General features: G+C 41.6%; 1 protein-coding gene across 2 annotated transcripts in view; it reads left to right on the forward strand.

Annotated features, from left to right (window-relative positions):
* Window positions 1-22,028, forward strand: part of enpp2 (ectonucleotide pyrophosphatase/phosphodiesterase 2) — a 117,492-nt gene that overhangs the window by 60,304 nt on the left and 35,160 nt on the right. For both annotated transcript variants that reach the window (XM_034173898.1, XM_034173899.1), the window contains exons 11-16: window positions 4,389-4,461; window positions 10,894-11,002; window positions 11,112-11,237; window positions 11,523-11,554; window positions 13,818-13,945; window positions 21,613-21,688. In XM_034173898.1, the coding sequence (XP_034029789.1) occupies window positions 4,389-4,461; window positions 10,894-11,002; window positions 11,112-11,237; window positions 11,523-11,554; window positions 13,818-13,945; window positions 21,613-21,688 (544 nt within the window). The remainder of the gene's footprint in view (window positions 1-4,388; window positions 4,462-10,893; window positions 11,003-11,111; window positions 11,238-11,522; window positions 11,555-13,817; window positions 13,946-21,612; window positions 21,689-22,028) is intronic.

The raw sequence follows: 22,028 nt of genomic DNA on the forward strand, positions 1-22,028 counted from the left end.
TCTTTAGTTTGAAAAGTTTAACTGAAATGATTATTTTATCTGCAGGTTTTTATATTAATTGATGTTCTTCAAGTTTACTGTAATTTGTTTCTGTTTGACACCTAATTGTAGGAAATATTTATTGTTATTTTTAATACTTCATCAGCAATCCTTTGGAAATTAATTAGTAAGTAGTAAGTTCATAGTTATTTTAAAGGATTATGCTGTAATGATCATATTTATTAGCAAATATATGATTAATTTTATGATGTCATTTACAATGTTGTTCAAAACAGTTTTAATGGCGTGCTATTTCAAATATTTGATATTAATAATTTTATTTGTACAGCACTTTCAAACATGAATCCAAAGTTCTTCACATTATAAAACACAGTCATTAAAAAGGAAGTACTAAAAAAGAAAGAATATGTATAAACAAAATTAAAATATTAAGATAAAAAGTGTGATCAGTGAACGTAAACATCTGAGAACAGAAAAGTTTAAAGTTTAGTTTTCAAAAGAATGTGATTATAGAAATAGGACATTTCTGCACACTAGTGCTCTGACACCTTTTGTGGCGATGACAGAACCTGTTAGCACCGAGCAGTGATTAACAGTGTGTTACAGAACTATTGATTCAGCACTTGTGAATTTTTGATATAAAATCAGATGAGCTCTTGTGTTTCAGCAGCAGAAAATAAAATCCAAAACTAACAGAGCTGCATGCATATGAACACGGACAGTCACCGTGTGGCACTGCAGGTCCACCATCCTGTCCAGGAATCAGCCAGGAGACCATCTTCATCACCACCAATGGATTGCCATGAATACGATAAGTAGATAGATAGATAGATAAATACTCAGGATTAATAAAGTATCTATCTATCTATCTATCTATCTATCTATCTATCTATCTATCTATCTATCTATCTATCTATCTATCTATCTATCTATCTATCTATCTATCTATCTATCTATCTATCTATCTATCTATCTATCTATCTATCTATCTATCTATCTATCTATCTATCTATCTATCTATCTATCTATCTATCTATCTATCTATCTATCTATCTATCTATCTATCTATCTATCTATCTATCTATCTATTGGAATACATTGATAGTACAATTGTTGGGGAAAGTGTAGTGACACGGACCCACAACAGGGGGCGCAAATGAACGGTCAATAGATGAGCCAAAAGGTAACAATTTAATGTTGTGAATGTGCACAACGATTATACAGACAATCACAGAATCTGATAGCAGTCAGTACACAAAGGTGACGTGTGGGCAGGCTCGAGGATAGAAGACGTCTGTCCTGAGAAGAGCCGGAACCACACGATTTCCACCACCACCGAACCTGGTGAATACTGGAGCCGCCAAGTCCCGAATTCCCATGTGATCACCGTCCCCGACTGTCGGATCTGGTACTGCTGGCGAGGAGCACAAACAGTGAGATGTGGGTGTGTGCACACCCAGTAACAAAAACAGTCAGAAGGTGGAAAGTCACCTCCACCTCTAATCACACACTCGTGCAGCTCCTGTTAAATCACTTATCTGGCTGGAGTGTGAAGCAAAGCCGTCGCTGATCACACTTTACGCCAATCCCACAGATAAGGAAACACCACAGGAATACGGCTGCAAAGAAGTTCAGATTATTACTCAATGTTTAAGTCAGCAGAGACAATTACCTTGTCTCGGCAGCGAGGTGGAGATGACGTCCGGCTTTTATGGAGTGGATTGATGAAGTGGAGATGGGTGACAGCTGTCATGGGTTGATGAGTGACAGCTGTCAATCCCGGCTGTGTCCGTGGCGGCAGCGCCCTCTCGTGCCTGAAGCCCGCACTTCAGGCAGGGCGCCCTCTGGTGGTGGGCCAGCAGTACCTCCTCTTCTGGCAGCCCACACAACAACAATGTTCATATTACTGGGTACTGTTTGTAGCACCAGACACTGAACCTACATAGAAATTGAATCCCGGTCCTTTTAAAAACCTCAGTCAAACTCGACTGCCTGATTTCAGCCTGTAGATGATTATAATTTACAGGGTAACATATAAGAGTGGAGGAAGGTGCACACAGGTGGACTACATTTTTTATAGGCGATGCAAGCTAAAAGAAATCAGAGACTGTAAGGTGGTGGCAGGAGAGAGTGTCGTTAGACAGCATAGGATGGTTGTTTGTAGGATGACTTTAGAGGTAAAGAAGAAGAAGAGAGTGAGAGCTCAACAAAGGATCAGATGGTGGAAGCTGAAGGAGAAAGACTGTGTGAAATTTAGCCAACAGGTGAGAGAAGCACTGGTTGGAGGGGAAGCAATTTTAGACAACTAGAAAAGTACTGCAGATGTGGTGAGGGAGACAGCTAGGACAGCACTGGGTATGCCATCTGGACAGTGGAAGGAAGACAAGGAGACTTGGTGGTGGAATGAAGAGGTCCAGGAAAGCATAAGGAGAAAGAGGTTGGTGAAAAAGTTTTGGGATAGTCGGAGAGATGAAGAAAGTAGACAGGAGTACAAGGAGATGCGGCGTAAGGTGAAAAGAGAAGTGGCAAAAGCGAAGGAAAAGGCATATTGCGAGCTATACAAGAAGTTGAATAGTAAGGAAGGAGAAAAGGACTTGTACTGATTGGCCAGACAAAGGGACAGAGCTGGGAAGGATGTGCAGCAGGTTAGGGTGGTAAAAGATGCACATGGTAATGTGCTGACAAGTGCGGAGTGTGTGCTGAGAAGGTGGAGGGAATATTTTGAAGAGCTGATGAATAAAGAAAATGAGCGAGAGAAAAGGCTGGATGATGTGGTGAGAGTAAATCAGGAAGTACAAGAGATTAGTAAGGAAGAAGTGAGGGCTGCTATGAAGAGGATGAAGAGTGGAAAGGCAGTTGGTCCAGATGGCATTCCAGTGGAGGCATGGAAATGTCTAGGAGAGATGGCAGTAGAGTTTCTAACCAGATTGTTTAATAAAATCTTGGAAAGTGAGAGGATGCCTGAGAGTGGGGACGAAGTGTGCTGGTTCCTATTTTTAAGAACAAGGGTAATGTGCAGAGCTGCAGTAACTACAGAGGCACAAAGTTGATCAGCCATAGCATGAAGTTATAGGAAAGAGTAGTTGAAGCTAGGCTTAGAAAACAGGTGAAGATCTGTGAGCAGCAATATGGTTTCATGCCGAGAAAGCGCACTACAGATACTTTTGCTCTGAGAATACTGTTGGAGAAGTACAGAGAAGGTCAGAAAGAGTTACATTGTGTGTTTGTGGACTTAGAAAAAGCTTATGACAGGGTGCCAAGAGAAGAGCGGAGTGGCAGAGAAGTATGTTAGGGTAGTGCAGGACATGTACAAGAATAGTGTGACAGCGGTGAGATGCGCAGTCGGAATGACAGACTCATTCAAGCTGGAGGTGGGATTACACCAAGGATCAGCTCTGAGTCCTTTCTTGTTTGCAGTGGTGATAGACAGGTTGACGGATGAGATCAGACAGGAGTCCCCATGGACTATGATGTTTGCAGATGACATTGTGATCTGTAGTGAGAGTAGAGAGCAAGTTGAGTCAGTCTAGTCTGGAGAGGTGGAGATATGCTTTGGAGAGAAGGGGAATGAAAGTCAGTAGAAGCAAGACTGAGTACATGTGTGTGAATGGCAGGGAGCCCAGTGGAATAGTGCAGTTACAAGGAGTTGACGTGGTGAAAGTAGATGAGTTTAAATATTTGGGGTCAACTGTTCAAAGTAATGGAGAGTGTGGTAGAGAGGTGAAGAAGAGAGTGCAGGCAGGGTGGAGTGGGTGGAGAAAGGTGGCAGGAGTGATTTTTGACCGAAGAATATCAGCAAGAGTGAAGGGGAAAGTCTACAAGACAGTAGTGAGACCAGCTATGTTGTACGGTTTAGAGACAGTGGCACTAACAAAAAGACAGGAGGCAGAGCTGAAGATGTTGAGAGTCTCTTTGGCAGTGACGAAAATGGACAAGATTAGGAATGAACATATCAGAGGGACAGCTCAGGTGGGACGGTTTGGAGACAAAGTCAGAGAGGCGAGCTTGAGATGGTTTGGACATGTGCAGAGGAGGGACCCAGGATATACAGGGGGAAGGATGCTGAGAATGGAGCCACCAGGCAGGAGGAGAAGAGGGAGACCAAAGAGGAGGTTCATGGATGTGCTGAGGGAGGACATGCAGGTGGTTGGTGTGACAGAGGAAGATACAGAGGACAGGGTGAGATGGAAACGATTGATCTGCTGTAGCGACCCCTAACGGGAACAGCCGAAAGACAAAGAAGATGATTAGAATTTACAACAAATTAGCAGAATAAAATACTGCATTTTGCAGGAAAACAGCACTAAATACTTATCTTTTTGTCTGAATAATGCCATGAACCCGCTGTGAAAGTTTCAGATTATTTGTGTTTGTTTGTGTGGTTTCAGGCCGTACGTTTACGCCATGCACTCTGAGCAGCCCGACGCCTACGGACACAGACTGGGACCGACCAGCGCCGAGGTGAGTTTGTTCATGGAACATGTTGACTTTGGAATTTCACTTTACACACTCGACATCAGAGTTTCAACAAACACTTTTTTTTAAGTGTTAGTGGACATGAAATTGAAAAAAGGTAAAACTGCAAAAACAGTTTGGTGAGATTAAATGTCTGAAATAACGTCTTCATGGCCCATTTTTATTTTTATACGTGTTTTTTTCTCCCAGCGTTAAAGAGTTGGTCACCTGTACAAACAGTAAGAAATCCCAACATGCAACGCGATGAGCAGAAGTTTTCTAAAAGTATAAACTGATAGTATTATCTGGATTGCTGCAGTTTATTGTTTTCTTTTCACAATCTTTCAACCATTAGGTTTTTTTTGGATTAACTTTTAGCATCTTCTGGATTATAAATCTTTTTTTTTATATACTTTTTTACTAGTTTGGGAGGCCCAGTGACCTGTGTACTGAAAAGTCGCAGTTCAGTTCAATTTATTTCATTTATATAGCGTCAAATCACAACAAAGCTGCCTCAAGGTGCTTCACGCAAGTAAGGTCTAATCTTACCCTAGAGCAAGCACACAGGCAACAGTGCTAAGGAAAGACTGCCTCTGATGATTTGAGGAAGAAACCTCAAGCAGACCATACTGAAAGGGGTGACCCTCCGCTTGGGACATTCTAACACAGGGGTGCCCAAGTTCAGTCCTCGAGATCTGTCTTAAAATGACAGGCTCATTAAAAGCCTGCTAAGGAGTCTTTCATTGGATTCAGGTGTGTTGGAACAGGGAGACAACTAAGAGTGTCAGGAAGGTAGATCTCGAGGACCAAACTCGGGCAGCCTAGTTCTAATAGTTACAAGGTTTTTACAAAGTTTTACAAAGCTGAAGAAACAGAAACCAGGAAACCAAACAACATAATAATATAAAGAAGATGAGAAGTCCACGCAGGTGTCAGGACCACAGGCAGGGTCATCCAGCATTCCTCACGGTGTCAGTGGGCCTGTTCCACAACAGCGTCACTTTCAAACACAGACAGCATGCAGGGCCTGCTTCAGGCCTTGTATCTCACGATCAGTACAGCCCCTTGCGGTTTGGATCTGTCAATCCTGCAATCCTATGTGACGTCGTCCGTACCTCGGACAGAGAGAAAAAGAGCAGAATCAGTCGACTGGAAAAAAACTACACCTAAGGTATAATTCATCAGCAGTAAGTCAGCAGGAAAACAGAGAAATTACTAATGTGATCGCCAGCTACTAGCCCTAAGCCTCACTAACAGACCCAGACTTTAGATAAAGTTGAGGCAGAGACCTGCTCCATTTACTAACAGAATGAATTTAAAAGGATAGGAAGCATATGTGTGGCAGTATGTGCGACTGCTCGGCTGTCAGTCTGACGTGGTAAGGTGCAGCACTGGGGCCCCCCAGGGCACCATCCTCTCACCTTTCCTCTTCACCCTCTACACCTTGGACTTCACCTACAACACAGACAGCTGCCACCAACAGAAGTTCTCTGATGACTCCGCCATTGTGGGTTGCGTGTCTGAGGGAAACGAGCTGGAGTACCGGTCGGTCATCACAGACTTCGTGGACTGGTGTGAGCGCAACCACTTGTGTCTCAACACCAGTAAGACGAAGGAGATGGTGATCGACTTCAGGAGGAAGCCACCACCTCACCCACCGGTGAACATCCAGGGGGAGGACATAAAGACTGTGGACAGTTCACATACCTGGGTGTTCACCTCAACAGCAAACTGGACTGGACTCACAACACCGACACCCTGTACAAAAAAGGCCAGAGTCGTCTCCACCTCCTGAGGAGACTGAGATCCTTTGGAGTGAGCAGGCCTCTGCTTAAGACCTTCTACGACTCTGTTGTAGCCTCTGCTCTCCTCTATGCTGTCGTCTGTTGGGCCCCGGGCAGCACAGAGTGGGAGAGAAAGAGACTGAATAAGCTGGTCAGGAAGTCCAGCTCTGTCCTGGGCTGTCCTCTGGACTCTCTGGAGGTGGTGACTGAGAGGAGGGTGTTAACCAAGTTCAAATCCATCATGGACAACTCCTCTCATCCTCTGCTCCGGACTGTAGTGGAGCTGACCAGCTCGTTCAGTGACAGACTGAGGCACCCTCAGTGCAAGAAGGAACGATACTGCAGGTTGTTCCTCCCTGCTGCTGGCAGACTGTACAATAACACTGTGAAATAACCACATGCAATAATATGTCCACAAATCACGTGCAATATTATTAATATGTCCACATATCATGTGCAATAACAACTCATTTACAAATCCCAGCACTAATGTCACCTTACCACACCTAAACTCCATTTCACATATTGCAAAGAAGATGCTCCTATCTCCTGTTCAATCCCAATCATGTTTATATACAACCCCTGGCAAAAATTATGGAATCACCGACCTCAGAGGATGTTCATTCAGTTAGTAGATCACAGACATGACACAAAACTAAAGTTATTTCAGTCAGTTTTAAGAAACACTATAAGAAATCAGGAAAAAAAAATTGTGGCAGTCAGTAACGGTTACTTTTTTAGACCAAGCAGAGGGAAAAAAATATGGAATCACTCAATTCTGAGGAAAAAATTATGGAATCATGAAAAACAAAAGAACGCTCCAACACATCACTTGTATTTTGTTGCACCACCTCTGGCTTTTATAACAGCTTGCAGTCTCTGAGGCATGGACTTAATGAGTGACAAACAGTACTCTTCATCAATCTGGCTCCAACTTTCTCTGATTGCTGTTGCCAGATCAGCTTTGCAGGTTGGAGCCTTGTCATGGACCATTTTCTTCAACTTCCACCAAAGATTTTCAATTGGATTAAGATCCGGACTATTTGCAGGCCATGACATTAACCCTATGTGTCTTTTTGCAAGGAATGTTTTCACAGTTTTGCTCTATGGCAAGATGCATTATCATCTTGAAAAATGATTTCATCATCCCAAAACATGCTTTCAATTGATGGGATAAGAAAAGTGTCCAAAATATCAACGTAAACTTGTGCATTTATTGATGATGTAATGACAGCCTTTACTTGACATGCAGCTCTATATCATCAATGACTGTGGAAATTTACATGTTCTCTTCAGGCAGTCATCTTTATAAATCTCATTGGAACGGCACCAAACAAAAGTTCCAGCATCATCACCTTGCCCAATGCAGATTCGAGATTCATCACTGAATATGACTTTCATCCAGTCATCCACAGTCCACGATTGCTTTTCCTTAGCCCACTGTAACCTTGTTTTTTTTTTCTGTTTAGCTGTTAATGATGGCTTTCCTTTAGCTTTTCTGTATGTAAATCCCATTTCCTTTCGGCGGTTTCTTACAGTTCGGTCACAGACGTTGACTCCAGTTTCCTCCCATTCATTCCTCATTTGTTTTGTTGTGCATTTTCGATTTTTGAGACATATTGCTTTAAGTTTTCTGTCTTGACGCTTTGATGTCTTCCTTGGTCTACCAGTATGTTTGCCTTTAACAACCTTCCCATGTTGTTTGTATTTGGTCCAGAGTTTAGACACAGCTGACTGTGAACAACCAACATCTTTTGCAACATTGCGTGATGATTTACCCTCTTTTAAGAGTTTGATAATCCTCTCCTTTGTTTCAATTGACATCTCTCGTGTTGGAGCCATGATTCATGTCAGTCCACTTGGTGCAACAGCTCTCCAAGGTGTGATCACTCCTTTTTAGATGCAGACTAACAAGCAGATCTGATTTGATGCGGGTGTTAGTTTTGGGGATTAAAATTTACAGGGTAATTCAATAATTTATTCCTCAGAATTGAGTGAGTGAGATTTTTTCCCTCTGCTTGGTCTAAAAAAGTAACTGTTACTCACTGCCACAATTATTTTTCCTGATTTCTTATAGTGTTTCTTAAGCCAGAAAGTTGCCATTTGAAATGACTGTAGTTTTGTGTCATGTCTGTGATCTGCTTTTTATCTACAAAATTAAACAACTGAATGAACATCCTCGGAGGCCGGTGATTCCATAATTATTACCAGGGGTTGTATATGCATATGTATATGTGTATAGGTATGTGTGTATATGTATATGTATGTGTATGTATATGTGTATATGCATATATATTAATATATATATATATATATATATATATATATATATATATATATTTTCATTGTCTGTCCGCGCGGCTTTCCATGACAAAATCTCTTGTTAAAAGTGAAATCTACCGGAAAATGGCTGATGTCCAGCTCTTGTGATAACCAGAGAAAGAGCACACGACGGTCTCGTATCCACAGAGCCATCAGCTCAGAAATGGTCCGGTGGCTTGTGCCGTGTCGTCGCAGCTCGGAGCGCGGCGCACTGAGTGTCCTTAAAGGGGTCCTTAAAGCTGTACTACCAGACCTTGTTCTCTGTGAAGCCCGTAAAATTTTCACCGAAAGCCAGGTAAATTTTTCAAATAGTTTCCAGGTGCCAGTCTCTAACAGCTTCTGAAAAAATTCTGATGGAAAAAACCCCCAAATCAATCTGCCATTTCCAGACAATGAAAATCCGATGACGGGGCAGGACCACTCCTTCCACAAGGCGTGCTCACAGGCGAATGACGGCACCGACAGGCGTGGAAAAACTCACGCATGCGCACAAGGGTTCAAGCTTGTCTGACGTGAAAACATATTAATCAAATCCATATAGTTTAAAAAAAAATAAAAAGGTACGATACTTTATGGACAGACCTCGTATAGAGAGAGAGAGAGAGAGAGACCCCTAACAGTCATCAAATATCCGGCTGGAATAATGAGTTGGCCACAGGAGGAGATAGATGCCACTGATGTCAAGCCACGAAAACTCCTCACAGTCCACGGAGGTTTCCGCCCAAAGTCCAGGACCCTAAGGCTCTATGAGCAACGCAAGGAGGGAGGGTGAGGATTAGTGAGTGTCAGAGCCACAATCCAGGATGAGACGAGGAGCGTCCATGAATACATCAGAAAGATGGCCCCCAAAGATTAGCTGCTACAAGAATGCCTCAGGTAGCTGAAGACAGACTGTGATAAGGAACAAGAGGAGGAGATACCATGGAAGACCAAGCCCCTCCAGGAGATGTACCATCAACAGATAGAGGAAGTGGTTCTTATCAGGAAGACCTACCTGTGGCTAGAGAAGGTCGACCTACAGGACAGCACAGAGGCTCTAATCATGGCAGCAGTGGCAGCACAAGAACAAGCCCTAAGCACCAGATTCATAGAGGCAGGAGTCCACCACAGCCGACAGGACGAAAGTTGTTGGCTGTGCAAATGTGCCCCAGAGACAGTCCAGCACATAGTAGCGGGATGCAAGATGTGTCCTGTGAGAGCCCTGCTTGAATGCTGTGTGGCACTCTCACAGACACCCAACGCCACTCGTGGCTGAAATGATGACACGTCTGAGTGCAAAGTGCTCAGCTGCTCTTATCCTGCTATTATGTGAATAGAAGTTGTGGAAATTCCCCCAACTGTACCCAGTAAGGAACAGCCCTGTAAATAAAAATAAAATAAATAACAAAATAATAATAAAAAATAACAATTAATAATAATAAAAACAGGAGAAAAAAGGAAGAAAAGTGCACTCACAGGATCAACTTTCCTGTCCTATTCTTGGGATCCGATTGAAGCACTCCACAACACAATGGAATGCCAAGCCACATCTCTGTGACGCGGCTTGGCGTGATGTCCAGCAGTGCGTCTGTGCTTCTTTTAATTTGATTTGATTTATTCTGCAGTAACGTTGTAAGTCCCTTTGGCGGTTCCCTTGTTTTCTTCACTCAGAGTCACCACAGCAGGTCCGAGGTGAATCTGCATGTTGATTTGGGACAGTTCGCACATAACGTCCTCCTCCTCCATCCTCCTGCGTGCTCCTCAGTTAATAAAACATTCAATGCATAAGTCCAGATCGTGCGTACAGGAGTCCTCAGAAATGCCGGAATGATTCTAATGTGGAGTATAACTCGCATTGACGTTTTGGCCATGTGGTGCATTCCTCTAGGTCTGATGCAGCACACAGTTCCCTTCATGTTGAGGATCCCAGTTTCTGGAGAAGGCCAAGGACATGCCCACATTTCACCTGGCTGCAGCAGATGGATGGTTACTTTGGAGAGGTGGACTTGTTGTGTGCATGGGTGGTTGCCATCCAGGTTCCAGGGTGGATGTATTGTGGTAGATCAGACTTGATCTGAATAATATCATATCCTTTATTTTGAAATGGGCCCTCCTACACAATGAGTGCTTTTACTTTTTGATACTTGAAGGATAATTTGATGCTGATACTTTGTACTTTTACTTTTGTAAAAACAAACATTTCCAATGCAGGACTTTTACTATTTATACAGTGTGGTATTACTACTACTTTGGGTACATTTGGGTCCACTTTAGCCGGTGTCGGTGGAGAACTTTCACATTTCACTTTGACTTTGATGGATGCTGAAGCTGAACCTCGTCTTCTGTCTTCCAGCTGAACAACCCTCTGAGGATGATTGACAGAATCGTCGGTCAAATGATGGACGGCCTGAAGCAGATGAAGCTGCACCGCTGTGTCAACATCATCCTAGCGGGAGACCACGGTACCATCACCATCCTTTCCCAAATCCAAGGGCAGCTGTGCAGGATGCTAATACGGTCAGGGAGATGTGCTTTGCTCAGAGGCACACGGTTTCCTGTGTGTGTTCTCAGGTATGGAAGAGGCCAGCTGTGATCGTACTGAGTTCCTCAGTAACTACATGACCAACGTCGATGACATCATCCTGATTCCTGGGTCGCTAGGCAGAATACGGTCCAGATACCCAAACAACCCAAAATGTCAGCAACAATTTTTTAAATTTAGAAATTTTTGATTTATTCAGATGAAGTTACAAATTTCTTGAAAGTTTGATGAACGTGAACTCTGTTAGTTTTGGATTACTTTAAAGCTAAATACACAAAAAGAAAAGTGTCAATATGACTTTTACTACTCAGTTATATTCTGTTAAACCATTAAATATAAAACAAAACCATTGTTATTATTGTTGTTATTATTATTATTGTTATTTTTATTATTGCTGATGCTGTTTTTTCAACAACTAATGAAATGATTTTGTTTTTCAGACGACCCGAAGGCTGTTGTTGCTAATCTGACAGTAAGTACTGTAACTGTGTGGAGCTGAATATCATTTAAAATTTAAACTTTACAGTGGCTTGCAAAAGTATTCAGCCTCTTGGTATTTCACACATTTTAATTTGTTTATGGCATTTCAAATACAAAAACTGATTTACCTTTTTGTATCTGAAATGCCATAAACAAATTAAAATGCATGAAATACCAAGAGGCTGAATACTTTTGCAAGCCACTGTAGCTCATGAGCAGTGTGGGTGGGGCTGACTGGTAACCAAACCCGTCTCATGAGGTCAGGTTTACGGTTTTGGTCCCTGGCAGGCAGACGTGGTCCATCTTGGTGTCCTGAAAGTCCTTAACCATCTGCTGCAGCCAGGTGATACATGGGCCTGTCCGTGGACCTCAGTTGTTGGGATCCTCAACACTGAGGTTCCTGCATGCTGGATCATGCATGAAAAAAAAATAGTGTCATGGCATAATGTTGTAGCTGATGTTCCTGATGCACCTATAATACACCTTATCTGAGTCTCCCAAACTAACCTTTCATCTGACACAGTCATTCCATCGTCCCCCAAGGGTCCACCAGAGATTCATAATAACTAGTCACTGCCTTATATCTGTTTTATAGAGTCCTCACCTCACAATCAGTCTACTGCTTGTAAGATGTGGACTCTACAGAGTAAAACTCACCAATTCAATTCAATTTATTTTCATTTATATAGCACCAAATCACAACAAAGTTGCCTCAAGGCGCTTCACACAAGTAAGATCTAACCTTACCAACCCCTAGAGCAAGAACACAGGCGACAGTGGTTAGAAAAAAACTCCCTTTGATGATCTGAGGAAGAAACCTCAAGCAGACCAGACTCAAAGGGGTGACCTTCTGCTTGGGCCATTCTACTGGCACAATTGACACCAGGGTTGTTGGTCACATATGGTCCCAATCTGGGTCAGAGTAGGACTATAGATACACTATCAGTGTTAATTTAACACTGGTGACTTTGCTGTCCAAGTCTGTATTTGGACTCTATCTTGGTGCTTCTATAAGACAGGAAGCACCAAGACTATGATAACAGCATCACCAAACACATGACTCCATAAGCTCCTCACAGGCGTCTCTCAGTCGGAAAGGCCAAGAATCCAGAGACACTAATGTAACTTCTGAGATACCGTAAGTGACTCTATATGCAAATTTGTCACTTTCACAACTCAGGCTTGATCCAGAATAGTCACACGGACTCCTCATTCAGCTTCTCGAGTCCTGCAGTCAGGGTATCCATTGATCACAGCATCGTCTGCAACGTCAGGTGATGCTGTGATCAATGGATACCCAATCAAGACGACCTATGATGTCTGGCCCTTATGATAATCAAGCTTAGATTTATAACCTGTAAGCTGCTGTCTTGGTCTGTCTTCTGTTGTACTCCCACTGATTGTAGGACTGGAGTGATCTCTCCAAGTCCAGATCTGGGGGTCCCTAGTGTTCCCGAGTCATCAGGGCCCCCCCCTCTCAGCCACACCAGCAGGATCCAGTGGAATGTGGGGTATTAGGATTGGGGCTGAGTGGGCTGCAGGAATTGCCTTTGTGTCTTCACTCTGGATTCACTTCCGTAGACTTTGCTATATGTAGATATGGCTGCAAGGCAGCAGATGTTTGAAATCAGTGTTTTCCTTCCCCGCAGATAGACAGCCCTCCCAGGCTAACAGGCTCAATCTACTCAAAGCAGCTGGTTTTAAGGTGCCAGTGGATCCACCTTTTGCCCCTTCTCCTTGTATAAACAGTTCCGTCGGGCATAGTATCTAATCCAAAAGAAGTCCAGGAGCTGGGCTACTGGCTGAAAGAGGCTGTTGGAGGTGGTGCCTTTCAGAGCATTTTATATAAAGTGGGAGCCCCACCCCCACCCCGGCTCTGCCAACCTTCCAAAAGGAACGAGAAAATAATATAAACTGAATGGATGTTCCAGTGACTTAAGACGTGGGTTTAAAGTGCCACTTCCTCCTGGCACTTCCTGTCAGGTCATTGGTTCCAATATAAATTGGTGGACAATTTTTTAGTTGTTTGATTCCAGTTAAAAATTTTATTAAACTTTTGTTGTTGCAAAAGTGTAAGGTGACTGAAAAAAATCAAAGATCACAGTAAAGGCCATGGTCATGCCCACATATCACCTGACTGACCCGACCCTGCTTCAAGAACCCATTTATTTAGAATGATGTCATCCTGTCAAAGACAAACATTCTTTGACTTTTGCCTTTAAGATGAGAATAACAAAGATCGTGTCTTTTTACAGTGTAAGAAAGCCGATCAGCACTTTAAGCCTTTTTTGAAGCAGCACCTGCCGAAGAGACTTCACTACGCATATAACCAACGGATTGAGGACATTCACCTGCTGGTGGAGCGGAAGTGGCACATCGGCAGGTACAAAGCATCACCAAAACACAGGCTGCAAATATTTTACTCCCAAGATCTGCTGCCGCCAGCGCTCAGAGCAAAAATGTACAATAGGTCTGACGCAGATGATCTCAGTGACACAGCTGAACACAGTACACTGGAATCATGAAGTTAGATGAAGTTGGGGTTCAGAGATTAAGGAGGACAAGCTACAGGAAGAAGCTCCACTGCTTCTCCCCAGGGACCTGCTGCTCCTGAAATGATCTGCTGCGCTCTTTGACAATTTGCAGGCAGATCTGTTTCCTCACAAGAAAACCTCTCAGTTCTCTCTAATTCTAACCCATTATGTAGAACAGCATTGCACCAGGAATGGATGGTGGATTTAATTCATGTTATTACCCCCCCAACAAAACAACACACACAAATGCATGATTACTCCACTGGTTAAAAAAAGGTGAAACAAACCAACAAAAATACAGCTTAAAAATAGTGGTCTTATATTCAGGGTCTAGATTTTTACATTTCATGTACATTTGCAACAGTAGGTGGTGCCAAATATCTGTGAAACAAGTGTACCCCTCAGAAATATTTTATAGGTATTTTGAAATCCCACCTCAATTTTGTTTAGACAATGGACCCACATTAATTAGTCTGAATATAAGACAGCCCTGATTCTAAGACGACCAATGCATATTTTTTGGAAAATACTTTGTGAAGGCAAATCTTGTTTTATAAAGGAAATGCTGTTCTTTGAAAATAATGGCAATAAAAGCACATTGGAAAAAAAACTAGCTAAATTGGAAATAAATGAATAAATAAGTAGTGCAACCAACAGTGCAAACTGGCCTAGCTTGGCTTGTCAGATCATCATGACAGTCAGTCAATTCTGCACAAGTGGAACTTTGTGTACATGCCCAAAACATTTAATGTAAGATCATCAGTGTACTCTGAGAACATTAAGGATGGGTCAACACCCGAAAGATCCTAAGAGACTTTCCCCTTAAAAGGACCAGGAAATGACTGCAGAGATTGTAAGACTTTTAAAAAAGTACAACATTGCAGAATATTGAGTTGATTCAAAACATTTATGAACCACCAGGCCCTGTTATGGAATCTGGTCCAAGGGGGAGAAAGGCAGAAGAAAAGAGCACACAATGTGGTGTGATTTTGCTGTTCTCTTTATTAAGATAAAATCTCTCGTGATAGAATTTGAGCAGTGAAAACAGAGGTGCCAGATGGCAGCAAAGGTAGACCAACTTCAGTCTGTACTCATATTACATGCTGTGTAAATGTACGTGCCCTAAATGCACTTGCACTTTGCGCTTTAGATCAATGTCTCAGATTGTAAAGATAGGGCCCTTAATTTTAAAGTTATCTTTTTTTTTTTCAACAATGTTTTTTATTAATTTTAACATATAAACATGAACACAAAAACAACATAAATAATAGCAACAGGAAATTAAGATTCAAGATTCAAGATTAGTTTATTGCCATTTGTAGTTAAAAAACACACATAGGAAATAGTTGTGCAAAAAGCTCAGTGCATCCCACACAAGAAAAACAACATTAGACAGACATGAAACAAATTATCACATAAAGACACGTTAACATAACACTAACACTGTGAAATACAAGATACAGAGATCAAGTTAAAAAAAAGTTAAAAAGTTAAGATCAAATAAATAAAATAAGGTCCTGTAGACTTAAGGTGCACTATTCAGGCTAATCACAGATATGGACATAAATGAGAAAAACCAACAAATAAATAACATAATAAATAATGAAAATAAATAAATAAAAAGTTAATAAAAAAAAGGAAAAAAGTCACACTCAATATTCAATGTCACCTTCTCAACAAACCCACTTCAGCAGTTCTTTAGGTAGTCCATCAAATGCGCCCATACATTCTCGAACTCCTGTACTTTGCCTCTTGTTATGTACGTCAGTCTCTCTAGCGTGATGCATCCTGCCATTTCTCCCAAAAAAGATTGTTTTGAGCGTACCTCAGTCTCTCTCCAGGACAAAGCGATCAGCCTCCTGGCTTGCAGGAGGCCAAAGTCAATGAGAGTTCGATGTCCGGCACGTATAGGAAGGTCATGTGGATATAGTCCTAAAATACAGAGCTTTGCTACACAGGGTATATGTACACCAATAATTTTCCTTAAATAGCTGACAATAATCTCCCAAAACTTTTTAACCTTAATACATTCCCACACACAATGAATTAAAGTACCTTTTTCAGTTAAGCATTTATTGCATATATGTGGAAAGTTTCATTCTTGAGTTGTTTGAGTTTGAGCTTTTAAACATGCTGTTGCCCATTCAGCCTCATCAAAAGCTTCTTTAATATCCAAACTCCATGCTCTCACTGTATCATTACTGGATTCTTTATCAGATGCAACTAATGCTGCATATAATATTGAAATCTGACGTTTTCCATGCCCATGTTTTATCATAATTCCCTCTAGGCAGGACAGTGAAGGTTCACAAATAGCATCACTATGATGTGAAATAAAATGTTTTATTTGCAGGTACTTAAAAAATATTTTTGAGGAATTGAATACTTCGTGCTAAGTTCATTAAATGTTAACAATGTACCTTGATTATACAGATCTCCTACTTTTTTTATGCCTTTGTCTGACCAAACTTTAAAGCCACCATCTGCTCTGCCAGGAGCGAACAAAGTATTACCCCAAATGGGCGAAAATTGTGAGATAGTGGGTGTATCACCTATATGTTTATGAGCTTTGAACCAAAAATCGATTGTATTTTTTAAGAAGGGATTTGTTGTTTTTTTCTTTAAAATTTTAGGGTTAGAAGAGTACAAATACAAACTTAAGGGGAGTTTGGATATAGATTGTTCAATGAAAACCCAGGCTGGAGATGATTGTGTAAAAAAAAAACATAGCAGACCTAAGTTGAGCGACTTTTAAAGTTATCTTTGATGTAGTGGTGCTGAAGTGATCCAGTTAGAGAGTAAAACATAAAGTCTCCTGCACCAGCGTGCACACATGCATGATGTTAACCACCTCCTGCTTACCGCACGCACGCACGCACTAAACATCTAAATGAAAAGCACCTTTGAGGTTTGTCTTTGGATCCGTTTGACAGGCATCCTAATCGTCGGCACTGGAGCCCTGAAGCATTTACATGCTCACAGATATGCACGAGTCAGGTTTTATATGAATCCTGAGCCTGACTAACTCTTTGCTCCAGATCAGACTCTCTGTTTGGTCCTCTTCACTCCATCAGCTCCTCATTTACATTTTGGACGTGCTTGTGGCTTCAGCCTGTGGAAACGTGCTCACAGACATTAATGAGGATCACTGTGCAAAGAGTTTTTATGGCTCCTTCATAAAAAGTGTGTGTGTTTTTAATGACATGGTTGGTGTTGGTCCGAGTCGCCTGAGGGCTGAAGGACATGAAACCTGATAGAACGCTGCTTTTTATTCACTTTTTGCTCCTTTAAACTAGAGCGGCCCTCAGAGTGCAGATTCCTCTCGGAGTCAGGTCTAAGTGTTAACACCTTATTGGGCTCCACCCTCATGTGGTTTGGAGTTTGGTGAATGTTTTGCTCAAACCACCACAGTGTCCAGCCTTTATGACATCTATCAACAAACAGAGAAGGTCAGGCAGGACTCAAATGTTTTTTTTTTCAAGTCTGTGGATATTAAGAGAGCGTCCCCTTGTGTCCAGGCTGAATAATCCTGATAGCATTGGGGCCAACGTTGCCATCGCTTACACATTTTCCAAAGCTCATAGCATTGGCGGAGGTGCACCGTGTGGAAGGTGGAGCTTATTCCAGAAATTAATCCAGAACCCAGTTTTTCAGTCACGGGCCGACCTGGTGTAACAGTTTATCTCCCCCCCTGTAAATTCCCCCCAGTTTAACTTCCCCCTCCGGGGGGAAGTTGTCCTAGGATATATTGGAGTATTTTCCATCACATTTCCAAATCAGGTTTCCAGGGTGAGGGGTAAGATATCCTAGGATATCTTCCCACCCGGGGGGGGGGGGATATCCAGGGGGGTAAGATCAGGCTTGGGGAGTAACGGAATACATGTAACGGCGTTCCGTAATTAGGATACAAAAAAAAGGTAACTGTATTCTGCTACAGTTACAGAAAAAAAGACGTATTCAGATTACAGGTATATTTAGTAAAAATGGGGATTAGTTTGCAGGATTACAATTTTAATGCATTTTATGATATTATCTGTATATATATTTTTTTCTTTGAAACGAAAACGTCCCTTCATGGACAGCAACATGACGTCTCCTAACCGGGCAAAATATTGATGAAGTTCCCAGATGTTAATGCATTTTCAATGGAGATCCGTGGCTGAACACACTCAGAAAAATGCTCGCAAAATATGTGTTAAAATGTCATTTTGACCTGGATATCGAACCAGTAAAATTAAATGACATTAAATTATGTCACGAAAGTATTAAATTTACTCTGATACACACACATGTTGAAAGTTACACGGATCTGCACTGTTCAAGCTGCTGAGCTGAGGCGTCCTGCTGCAGCTGCTGTTCAACGCAGCGCGGTTCTTAAAACCATTACAATACATTTATATATATATTATATTTTTACACAATTATCCTTTATTGCCCGAGTTTCATTCATGAAGTCAGTGGTGTGTGTACACATCTCTATGTGTGGGTGTGACTGTGAGCGGCACAGCGCGGATCATTATAATGTCATTATTTTAAGGTGCAAATAAAAAAATATCCCCAGTCTTGTCGAACAATTTTTATCACTAACGACAAGTATTTTAACTAGACATTGGTCTAGCAGTGGAAACTATCAACTAGATATAAGTGAAGAGTTAATGGTCCTTGTCATCGGGCGACACAGGTACAGCAGGAGACATACAGCTGTTTATCATCCAAATATCACGGACAAAGTGACAAGAAGAACCAAACTCACTTACTTATGGAAGGAAATATTGTCTCCCTTGTTCCTCCGTTTGTGGCTTTGCCAACATGCGCAGCTTTCCAGCATATTCCACCTGTTTCTTGAACTTCTATGCACGCAAATCACTAACTTGCCCGGAATTAAAATGGCGACCACGCCTCCTTACTGACAGGATTTACTTTAATGGTTTTCATTAAGTGGACTGATATGTTAAACATGGTGCAAATGAAAGACTAAAGTAAGATAATTTTATGTTTACTGAACAAGTAGTAGACTTTTTTCTGTTCTGCAAGCCACTTTTAATTACAAATTCATCCGCACACTGCCTGAATTTTCATTATCCTTCATGTGTTTGGTATTTTTTGTTGAAAATTTAGCAGGTGAACACTAGGTGTGTTTAAAACAATATTGTGGGTGCTCTTAATTCATAATGTGAAGTAAAACAGAGCATGCCATGTAAAAGAAACAGTTTTATTTTTGCTTAATAAACTGTACTATGTGGTCAAGACTATTTATATTTAGTTTCTTTTGTCTGTATTAGCATATTTGATATTGGAGTAATCCAGAAGTAATTGAAAGTAATCAAATTATATTACTTTAATATTATGGTACTTGGATTACGTTACTGATTACATTTTTCAACAGATAACTACTAACTGTGTCGGAATACATTTTTAAAGTAACCCTCCCAACCCTGGGTAACATATACTGTTATACCAGGGTCAAACCCGCCTGTGATCCCTCGTTCATACAACTGAAACCAGACAGCTAAACCCAGCTGATCTCCATTTGACTTAGTATGTGACCTTTCAAGTCAACTGGCTGTAAAAGTGACCATGGATTAAAGGGGGCTCATATTGTTTTGTTTTTTATATTTTAAAACGTTCCTTTTTGCTAAAGCTTATAGTTAGGGCTGGATCAGGTGACCCTGAACCATCCCTTAGTTATGCTGCTATAGACTTAGACTGCTGCTGGGGGGTTCCCATGATGCACTGAGTGTTTCTTTCTCTTTTTGCTCTGTATGCACCACTCTGCATTTAATCATTAGTGATTGATCTCTGCTCTCTTCCACAGCATGTCTTTTTCCTGGTTCTCTCCCTCAGCCCCAACCAGTCCCAGCAGAAGACTGCCCCTGCCTGAGCCTGGTTCTGCTGGAGGTTTCTTCCTGTTAAAAGGGAGTTTTTCCTTCCCACTGTCGCCAAGTGCTTGCTTACAGGGGGTCGTTTTGACCGTTGGGGTTTTTCTGTAATTATTGTATGGCTTTTGCCTTACAATATAAAGCACCTTGGGGTAACTGTTTGTTGTGATTTGGTGCTATATAAATAAAATTGATTTGATTTGGTTTGATTTGATATTCTTGTCTAATTTTGATTTGTCACCACTTTGAGAATACAGGGTATTAATTTAAAAATAATTTTAAATTTGAATAATTAATTTGAACTTTGATTTGATGTCTAAAAAGTACATATAAAATATTTAACATAAGTGCTTTATTATGTCCCCGGGGGCAAATACTGTGCAGCCACCAATTTACACACACACACACACACACACACACACACACACACACACACACACACACACACACACACACACACACAATCAATCAATCAATCAATCAATTTATTTATATAGCGCCAAATCACAACAAACAGTTGCCCCAAGGCGCTTTATATTGTAAGGCAAGGCCATACAATAATTATGTAAAACCCCAACGGTCAAAACGACCCCCTGTGACCAAGCACTTGGCTACAGTGGGAAGGAAAAACTCCCTTTTAACAGGAAGAAACCTCCAGCAGAACCAGGCTCAGGGAGGGGCAGTCTTCTGCTGGGACTGGTTGGGGCTGAGGGAGGGAACCAGGAAAAAGACATGCTGTGGAGGGGAGCAGAGATCGATCACTAATGATTAAATGCAGAGTGGTGCATACAGAGCAAAAAGAGAAAGAAACAGTGCATCATGGGAACCCCCCAGCAGTCTACGTCTATAGCAGCATAACTAAGGGATGGTTCAGGGTCACCCGATCCAGCCCTAACTATAAGCTTTAGCAAAAAGGAAAGTTTTAAGCCTAATCTTAAAAGTAGAGAGGGTGTCTGTCTCCCTGATCTGAATTGGGAGCTGGTTCCACAGGAGAGGAGCCTGAAAGCTGAAGGCTCTGCCTCCCATTCTACTCTTACAAACCCTAGGAACTACAAGTAAGCCTGCAGTCTGAGAGCGAAGCGCTCTATTGGGGTGATATGGTACTACGAGGTCCCTAAGATAAGATGGGACCTGATTATTCAAAACCTTATAAGTAAGAAGAAGAATTTTAAATTCTATTCTAGAATTAACAGGAAGCCAATGAAGAGAGGCCAATATGGGTGAGATATGCTCTCTCCTTCTAGTCCCCGTCAGTACTCTAGCTGCAGCATTTTGAATTAACACACACACACACACACACACACACACACACACACACACACACACACACACACACACACACACACACACACACACACACACACACACACACACACACACACTTCAACATTAAATCTTGTGGATGTTTGTATGTTTTTAATGAACAGCGGACATTTATTGTTCAAATATAAATTATTAATATTTTGTACAAATGTTCAACTTCTCACAACACAGATTCTATGGGTTAGAAAATGTGAACTATGGCTTTCTTGAATAATTTTGAGCTCTTTGCAGGCTGCTAATGTAATTTTAATGGATTATTTTTGGTCTTTTGTCATCTGAACACATCACCTACTTTTTCTTCAAATGCATTACAGGAAAGTTCCTGAAGGGAAGCGACACTGCAGCTTCTCTGGGGACCATGGATACGACAATAAGATCAACAGCATGCAGGTAGGAAGCTAACAAGCTGTAAGTCGGCTGCGTAAACTGCTGTCCCACTTCAAAGGCTCCTTGTAAACCAGGCGACGTATGCAGCCTCAAAAATGAAGTTTACAACAAGTGAATCCTTTGCAGCCTAAACAGTCCCATGAGTCACTGTGTGGCATTTTTTTAACCACACATACAATGGTAAATCTGTAATGTTTAGAAGTATAAATAAGCACTGAAAAATGATTGCTAAATTGTTGATTATGCCCACTAAGCTTATTATACCCATTACGTTTGTCACGTGCAGCTTCCAAGGCTGCCAGGTGGAGAGACATTTTGTACTGATTTAAGGATGCATTCGCTG

This window comes from Thalassophryne amazonica, chromosome 7 (genome assembly GCF_902500255.1).
Source record: "Thalassophryne amazonica chromosome 7, fThaAma1.1, whole genome shotgun sequence".
NCBI classification, from domain to species: domain Eukaryota; kingdom Metazoa; phylum Chordata; class Actinopteri; order Batrachoidiformes; family Batrachoididae; genus Thalassophryne; species Thalassophryne amazonica.